Here is an 8,565-nt window from a genome sequence, read left to right on the forward strand (position 1 = left end):
ATCATTATTGTTGGCATCCTTGTCACAATAACAATGCCCATGGTTAGGAAAACAGAACCATCAACAATACATGAGCTAGTCTAGAGGCCTAACCAGGGATGTTTACATTTCCACACATGCAAATAGGTTTTCCTCCAGATCTCACACTCAAGAACTATTTTAATTGTAGCACAGAAATATAAACTTAGTTATGAACATGAAAATAGAATAGTAACAACTTACTATTGTCTCTATGGCATATCTCTAACATCAAGCATTCGACAAGCTATCAAATGCTCCACAAGGTCCTCGTCAAGCAATGACCAAACACATTTTGTCGTATCGGAGTCAATTATCGCATCTCGCCAATTATCTTTTGCTCTATTACAAATAGGGTAAATGTTTGTATCCGACATATTTCCGTGAGACCAAACGCCTCCACTCGGAATGGAATTTCTACCAAATCTCCAAGCAAAGTTTTTTTCTTTCATGGGAAATTGATTTTCACAAGACTCGCCATTCCTTGTGGGTGGCACTAGTGTCAGATTGTGTAGTTCTATCTTCTACCAATCTTCTCTTCTGCTCTTTGTATCAACTAGTAACTATTATACAACCACACTCAAACACACCACTCTGCTCGTAGTGCCATGCCCATTAACCAAATTTCGCATGCTCAAAGGAATATTGTGAACAACATGCTCAAAGGAATAACATTTTTCAAATACATGATTGACATTGTTTTAGGCATATGTTTTGATGTCTAATTTTTCATACAATTTGTACATTTTTCGTATAAATAAGAAACATTTTTCTTATACATGCATAACATTTTTTAAGTACATGATTAACATTCTTTCAAACATATGTTTCGATGGCAACATTTTTTTCATACACATTGTACATTTTTCTTATACATCACAAACATTTTTATATACACGTTGAATATTATTCAAACACATTATTAATTTTTTAAAAAAAATTGATGTCTACTTTTTTTGATACACCATGTATATTTTTTTGCATACACCAGAAACAGTTTTTATACATGTTTAACATTGTTTTATATATGTTTCGATGTCTAGTTTTTTTCATACATGTTGTACATTTTTTGTATACATTATAAACATTTTTCTATACATGTTTAACCTTTTTCAAGTGCAAGATTAACATTTATTTAAATTTTAATATAAAATGATTTTTATAATATATATGTTCATAATATTTCTAAATAGTATAAAGGAAAGCAAATAACGAAAAAATTGAAGGAAAACGAGCACATAAGGCGTGTGGACCTCCAGCACGCTGGGCCGGCCCATTTGCTTCAGGCGAGACCTTGTTCGATCTTGCTATAAGCTACACATAGTCGTGCCCGATCAGATCGGGGGTGCTGATGTTTTTAGAAAGTGCTGAAAACACGTATTCAAGGAAAAATGTACATCATGTATTTAAAAATGTTCAGTGTGTATCAACAAAATATTCTACGTGTACACTAAAAATGTACATTGTGTACTGAAAAAAGGGACAGGTATTGAAAAAACCGATGAAAACCAACAAAGAAATGAAGAGAACCAATAAAAACCAAAAAAGAAACAAAAAAAGAATGAAAACAGTGAAAAACAAGATAGAAACAAAAAACAAAAAATGCCAAAAAGCATAAAAGAAAAACAAAATAAAAAGAAAGAAATGAAAACCCCCGGTAAAACCGAGAAAGTAACAAAGGAGCCGAATAAATCATAGAAAAAAGAAAGAAAAAATCTTTGTGAAAACCAAGAAAGAAACAAAGAAAAGCATAGAAGTAAAAAGGAAGAACATAAAACAAAAAGGGAAAGGAAACCCAAAGAAAACCGTGAAAACCATTGAAAATTGAAGAAAACCAATGCAAAACACTGGAAAACCGAAGAAAATTGAAGAAATCCGAAAGAAAAACCCAAAGAAAATCATTACAAAAGAATAAAAGAAAGTGATAACTATGTTACAGTACCGATCCGGACAAGTACAGTAGCGAGAGGAGAAATGCTTCAGCCGAGGGGAGCGTACATCTCGCGGTAAGCGAGATATAGCTCCCGTGGATCTGATCATCTGATCCTCTTTGAAGAGCTCTTGCCAGCCCAGCAAGCTAAAAATTGGCCTAATTTGTAAAATCTCCTTAAAATGGAATCGGAGGCCCATGACACCATCGGAGAGGGAAAATGAGAAAATGTCACTTCCTTTATTTCATGCCCATGAAAACCCAAAGCCCATTTTCTTTTTGCAGGCTAACGTATTAAAGTCCACCGGCTCAGTCTCTCAAAGGTGCTCATAAGGGGAGGATGTGCGTGTGTGCGTTTATAGGGTTGAGCGTATGCGCGTATGTATGAGCGCTTGCGTTTGTACTGTGTTAAAAAAACCGTATTAAAGTCCAAATTCGGATGCTTTTGATTTGCTGCTAATTATTCCGTAATGACATGTTATATACTCCCTCCGTTCCAAAATATAAGTCTTTGAAAAGATTCTACTATGAACTATATACGGATGTATATAGATGCATTTTAGGTGTGGATTTATTCATTTTACTTCGTATGTAGTCTATCTAGTAAAATCTCTATAAAGACTTACATTTAGGAATGGAGGGAGTATTTATCTTCGAAATTTCAACCAAATTTAGCCACTGTCGGTATTTACTGATGCCAAAATTGTGATGAGGATATTGTTCCTTTGCTCCTTGGTTGCACGTAGTAGTAAATAAATGGAATTGCAGTGTTCCATCTAAAAGGGAACTTGCTGCAGGCCATCTAGGCACCTTATTTTAGCAACACCCAAATTTGGCTGTAATTTCTCATGTGCTATAGTATTCGGTTAGGACTTGGGACATTCTGGTCAGCGGTCTCAAGTGGCCGGTAAGAGTCAATCCCACTTCACATGAAACCCCAACCTACAACAAGGCAGTACAAGCACCATTCCCATGCGATCCCAGACCCCCAACGCAATCCCAACGCTCCGATTCACACAAAACTCCCCATCCCCACGCGGCTCTTCACGCATATCATCTAGTAGCAACGTTCAACTTCACGGAGGCCACGTCCGGAAGCACGCCGTTGCCATGCATGATGCATCCCGTTCCTCAGATGCTATAAATCCCCACCTCCACCGTGGCCAATCACTCGATCAGATTCTTCACAGGCAAACTTGCAGAGAGCAGCACGATGGCACCGATGGCGGCTTCGGCTACTGCATTCTGCGTCGCGCTGCTGCTGGTTTCCCTGCCCCGTGCCCATCCGGCGCCTGAACCACAGACGACGGGGTCGTCGTCGTCCAGCTGCACCACCGAGCTCCTACGCCTCCTCCCCTGCCTCTCGTTCCTCGACGGCGGCGCCGCCGCGCCGCCCGACACGTGCTGCGCCAACCTGGGGAGCATGGTGCACGACCAGCCGCTGTGCCTCTGCCAGGCGCTCAGCCAGTCCGGCTCCGGCAGGTCCCCAGTCGCCGTGAATATGTCCCGCGCCGTGCTGCTGCCTTCCGTCTGCCGGCTCGATCTCCCCGCCGCCGCCAGCGCCTGCTCAGGTACCATAACTCAGCGCTGAATACTCTCCATTCGCGATCTCTTTCTGCAAAATGATTTTCTTCGGCCAGGGAATCTACACATACTGAACTGAAATGTCTCGTTGGATTAATAACTGTCTTGAAGGGCTCCTTCCAGCGGGACAAGAACCATCACCGCCGGTGAGCACGCCAGGCATGAGTGTGAACTCCACTGTTCCATCGACGCCGACGCCGACGACGCCGATGCCACCGCTGACAACAGCCGCACCGACGACCACCAGCCAGAATCCGGGATACAGCAGCGGGTCCAAGCTCATAGCTGATGCCATTTCTGCCGCACTTGGTTTCATGGCGCTGGCAACAGTTTTAGGCTTCTAGCGTTCTGAAAAGATCCTCTAGACTTTCTGCAAACTAGCATTTTCCTAGAGAACTTAGTTATTCCCCCATGTTTTTCTTAGCATCTGTAACAGCAAGAGGATTTAGTGGTTGAAGGAGTAATATGCTCATCCGGATGTTCTCCTGAATAAATAATTTTCACTTCAATTCTTTTTCGATGTCTTCTCCGTTCCATTTGTGCACTGGGTTCTTGTTTCAGCCAAGCACTATCTTGATAAATGATCTAGGGAGTAATTATAGAGTACCACAATGTGCAAAACTCTTTCAAATTTATAAGTCAGTTGGAACATAATCCATATGATAGGAAAAAAAACTACAAGAAAACAGCACAATATAACAGCTAATCCTTTTTCTCTTCTAAGCACAAGAGGTAGGCAACAATGCCAACAACTGGGATAAACCTTGCTACATTCACAAACTCTCTAGCTTTTGGTTTCACGTTCTGAAGATTGTCTCCAATCAACCATGGCTGGAATATCGAGTATAGCAATATGTCCCACAGAAATGCATAAGCAAGCCGCTCGGTCAAGACATAATCCTGCGCATATTGCCACCGGTCCAAGACGCCTCCAAAATCAGCATCTGCACGGCCGAAGAAAGCCCAAACAATGGATAAAATGCAGACCAGGCCACCAGTTATGCCTACACCTGATGCACCTCTCACCATGAGTGAACTCAGTTTTGATGTCTGCGGTGGAGGCTGGTTCTTGTCGACATCGTTGAGCCGGATTGCCATGTAAGGAATCAAGAAAGCTACAAACAAAAATAGATGTAAGATAACCTGAACTGCTCAGCTGGTTCATTTTGGGTCAAGGAGATCATACTATTTGTGAGGAACATCTGACAGCCCCACAAGATGTCGAGCGATCCCTCGTACCGGTCCCTCCTAGCATCTGTGAAGAGGAGCGGTGCAAACAGCAGTGTCCAGGCAATCACAAAATTGAACAATCCTTCTGACACCTAAGCAACGACTGACGAATTAACACACACACTGTACCCATAACCATAAGTAATGTCACAAGAAAATACAGTATGTGTTAGTTTCTTACTGGGTGCATCACAGGGGATTCGAGCAGGTGCACTCCAGCTACACTGACAAGCAAACTCACCATGAATCATGGCCGTAATGCTGTGAGTTTCAGATTGATGTACGCCTGAAAATTCTGGAATTTGCGCGTACCGGAGTTGATCAGGGGCAGGATGAAGAAGAAGTTGAGCGACAGGCCGACCAGGTCAGTGATCGTGGCTTGCGAGATAGCCCACAACGGGTCGCCCTGCATCACGATGCTAATTAATCGATGACTGGCACACTTTCTTTTCATCTTTTGAATGGAATGAATGATTGGTAACCACAGAGCACGATAACTAGCCCCTTTTTTCCGATTAACGATGGCTAAGCTTAAATGATGCTCCAGTTCACAGAAGAAAGTGAACAAAATTTGCTTGCATTGGAGCTAGCGGCATGCAAAGAAAGTGAACATTTGTGTTTTCCGTACGGACCGGAGCGTACGGGAGGAGGAAGAGCCAGAATATGTAGGCGGCCTCGGCGCCCCATAGCGCCGCCTGAAGCAGCGCGCGTGTCCCCTCCCCGTCAGTCGAAGACGCCTCGCCTCCGGCGCCGCCGCGCTTGGCCGCGCACGGCGGAGGGGCCCGGGCCCCTGCTCGCCGCAGCGAGGGGGCGGTGCAAGGCGAGACCATCGGCCGCGCCGCCGCGCGATAGGGGAGAGCATGAGGGGCGAGGAGCGTGGCGCGGTAGGAGGAGGCGGCACTGCAGAGGAGTGGAGGTAGGGGTGGCGCCGCCATGGCCGCGGGCCGGTCGGTGCGGTGAGGGATCGGGCGCGGCGGGGATAAGCGCTTTTGGAGGGGCGCGTCGCGGTGGCGCACGATTGTCTGAGTTCGTGTATACGTGGCCATTCTGGGCACGACACACTTCAACAGCATTATACAAAGTTCGATTGGTCATATGATTTTGGAGAGGATTTTGGGGGAAAAGACATTTATGGTTGCAATAACGTCAACGGTCAATTTTCGCACGAGCCAAAACAATGTTCTGCGATTGCGCTTGTTCTCGATCCGGATACATAAAGGAGGTGTTTGGATTAGAAAGTGGTAATGTAAACGATAAGGATATTAGATCACGCTGGTAACGGGAACGTAATGGATAAATCTCTGTTCCGTTTGGTTGATGCCTGTAAAGGAATTAAAGTTACGGTGTCTGCTTCGGCGTCTTCGCGGCCAGTGGGTGCAATGGAAGGAGAGCAGACAAGGGAGGGGAAAGAGAGTACTGGTGACAGGAGGAGGGAGGGAGCCTGGACCTTGCAGCGAACGGTCCGACCAACGACAAGGGCGAGCTGGGGTGGCGACCAGGACAAGATGCGCGTCCGTGTCGGCGTACGACAATCTACGGGCCACAGGGCCCTTCTACGTTTGGCACACAAAGGGCAACAACAACCGTAGAGCACACGAAGAGTTTACCCAGAATTGGGCCGCTGTGAAACGTAAAACATACTCTTGATGAATTTGAGCTCTGGGTTTACAAGAGTGCAACCTTGTCGGCAGAGTGCTTGGGAGGTGCAACTAGCTACTGTAAATGGGCAGGGTGTCGATCCTTGTAAAGGTAGCAATGGGCCCTTTTTTATAGATGAAAGGGGTCACCATAATAGCAAAATCGTAATTACGGAGGGCAAATAGTGGCTACAACGCTATCATACCTAACCCTGACGGTATAGGACAAAAGCATTAAATGCATCGTTAGGTGTCATGCTGGGGGTGAATACCAGCAAGGGAGCGTTGCTCCACCTGTACCGTCAGCCCAGTTACCTCTTATTATCGCGACACGCCTTCTGGACGGGTGTCAATAAAGTCGTTCTTCGGCAGCGAACTGCCACGTACCCCGACAAGCTCTACCTAACTGTCTGCACGCTCGCCACCTGTCGGCAGACTTCCGACAGACCGCCAAGGTGGAGCGTTGGAGGGAGCTTGTCGGTCTTGAGCTTGCCGGCCCAAAGCTTGCCACCCTGGAACTTGTAGGCAACTTGAGTCTTAATCTTTAGTACTTCTCGATGACCTGCCTTGAGGTCTTCTTCATGATTTTTATGTATCAAGCTTCGAGTGCTTGAAATAAGTTCATCTTCTGCCAAGCCCTTCCCGGCGGGAAGGCTACAACTGTCTGTGCATAGTCAGGGGTATGAACGCCCATATTCAATACACCAACAGTCTGGTTACTCACCAGCCATTAGAGATGGGGGAGGTGGCTCCGAGGGGATCAGGGAGGCGGTGGTGCCGGACTCGAAGGGGATCGGGGTGGCGGGGACGTTGGTCGGGGAGTATGGGGTCGTGGGAAGAGGAGGTGCGTGCGGTAATGCAACCCTTTCCCGGGGGGTGTGGGTGGTATCGATGGAGAGCTGGGCTGTAAGTTCACGGGGGCAGCCCCCCATTACGGCCTACACATAACAAACACGGGTAACATTTTGGTTTACCGCATAAACAGGTTATGACGATTTTTTCCGAACAAACACCTCCAAAGGGTAACCAGAGTACATGTCACCCCAAACATAAACCGTGATAATGTCGGGATTTCTAGACCACCGAACGACCACTATCGGCGAAACAAGCCGCCGCCGCTCTTTTATTAGAGCCAGTTCAGCTTTATCGATCACAGTCAAAAAGTCTTCGTGCACTTGCATCTAAGGACCATCACACCAGAGCTGCAGTTGTCGTCGTTGAAACCTTTGACTTGGTCTCAAGCTTAGTTATGAGCATGCCAACTTTTCTCCTAATTTGTTTTGAATTTTAGCTTCTCTCCTATTTTTTCTAGGCTCACAAGTGTTGCTAGTTCGGGTTTTCATATCGGGTTTCCAATATTTTGTTGGCTAAAATACAACTCTACTAGGAAGTGTTTGGTTGCAGAGCGGTAACGCAAACGCAAACGTAATTGGGTTACACTGTTAACGTAAACGGTATGGGCAAAATTCATACTTTGTTTTGCTACCTACGCTGTAACGTTAATGAATACCAGAGTTGGGCAAGTACCAGCCGAGGGCGAACCGCTGGCTGGAAGCAGATCCAAGCTGTGCATGGCGGGCGAGGAAGGAGGCGGCATCGTTCGTGTCTTGGGAGCGAGGCCCTCACAGCGAGGCTAACAACAATGACAGCAGCGGCGGCTGCAGCGATGGCGCCGACGGCGGACGCAACGACGGCGACCGGAGCGGCGGCGGATGCAACGACGGCGACGGTGGCGGCTGCAGCGACGGCGCCGGCGGCGGACGCAACGACGGCGACGGTGGCGGCTGTTTGCGGCGGCGATGTGGACAGCTGGTGGCGGCAGAAACGCTTTAAGCAGAGGAGATAGCGAGGAGGGAGACACCGCAGCGGCTTTCATTGCGGACAATTTCGTCCGGTAACAGATTTGAACTAGGCTGGGATCTAATACCGCGTTATGTGATTACGGAGCAACCAAAACAAACAAGATTTGACGGGATCCGTTGACGCTGTAATCAGGTTACGATACAAAAGCACGAACCAAACACCTCCTATACTTCAGCACAACATCGTACCGCCGCAAGCAGATGCATATATTAGTTCTAACTAAAACCACAGGTTATTTTATATAAAAAAACTAAAACCATAAAGGATGGCTGGGTGTCTCCCTATCTCTAGTGCCGTTGATTC

The 8,565-nt window shown here is 46.4% G+C and overlaps 2 protein-coding genes across 2 annotated transcripts; one reads left to right on the forward strand and one right to left on the reverse strand.

Annotated features, from left to right (window-relative positions):
- Window positions 1–3,013: 3,013 nt before the first annotated feature.
- On the forward strand, window positions 3,014–4,044 carry LOC123053554 (non-specific lipid transfer protein GPI-anchored 11). The gene is made up of 2 exons (XM_044477018.1): window positions 3,014–3,519; window positions 3,644–4,044. The coding sequence occupies exons 1-2, from the start codon at window positions 3,162–3,164 to the stop codon at window positions 3,874–3,876; spliced, it is 591 nt and encodes a 196-aa protein (XP_044332953.1). The 5' UTR covers window positions 3,014–3,161; the 3' UTR covers window positions 3,877–4,044.
- A 102-nt stretch (window positions 4,045–4,146) lies between these two features.
- Window positions 4,147–5,823, reverse strand: LOC123053553 (uncharacterized). Its single transcript, XM_044477017.1, has 5 exons — window positions 5,395–5,823; window positions 5,075–5,168; window positions 4,944–4,981; window positions 4,719–4,854; window positions 4,147–4,647 (listed from the first exon to the last, which is right to left on the reverse strand). The coding sequence occupies exons 1-5, from the start codon at window positions 5,806–5,808 to the stop codon at window positions 4,235–4,237; spliced, it is 1,095 nt and encodes a 364-aa protein (XP_044332952.1). The 5' UTR covers window positions 5,809–5,823; the 3' UTR covers window positions 4,147–4,234.
- Between the last annotated feature and the right edge of the window lie 2,742 nt (window positions 5,824–8,565).

Source organism: Triticum aestivum, chromosome 2D (genome assembly GCF_018294505.1).
Source record: "Triticum aestivum cultivar Chinese Spring chromosome 2D, IWGSC CS RefSeq v2.1, whole genome shotgun sequence".
Lineage (NCBI taxonomy): Eukaryota > Viridiplantae > Streptophyta > Magnoliopsida > Poales > Poaceae > Triticum > Triticum aestivum.

Bases quoted from the DNA above. Each gene is read 5' to 3' on its own strand.
- LOC123053554 (XM_044477018.1), top strand. From the start codon at position 3,162: ATGGCACCGATGGCGGCTTCGGCTACTGCATTCTGCGTCGCGCTGCTG. The intron at 3,520-3,643 runs GTACCATAACTC...ACTGTCTTGAAG, and splicing joins CGCCGCCAGCGCCTGCTCAG to GGCTCCTTCCAGCGGGACAA.
- LOC123053553 (XM_044477017.1), bottom strand. From the start codon at position 5,808: ATGGCCACGTATACACGAACTCAGACAATCGTGCGCCACCGCGACGCG. The intron at 5,169-5,394 runs GTCCGTACGGAA...ATCGTGATGCAG, and splicing joins TCCTCCTCCCGTACGCTCCG to GGCGACCCGTTGTGGGCTAT. The intron at 4,982-5,074 runs GTACGCGCAAAT...TTGTCAGTGTAG, and splicing joins CCTGCCCCTGATCAACTCCG to CTGGAGTGCACCTGCTCGAA.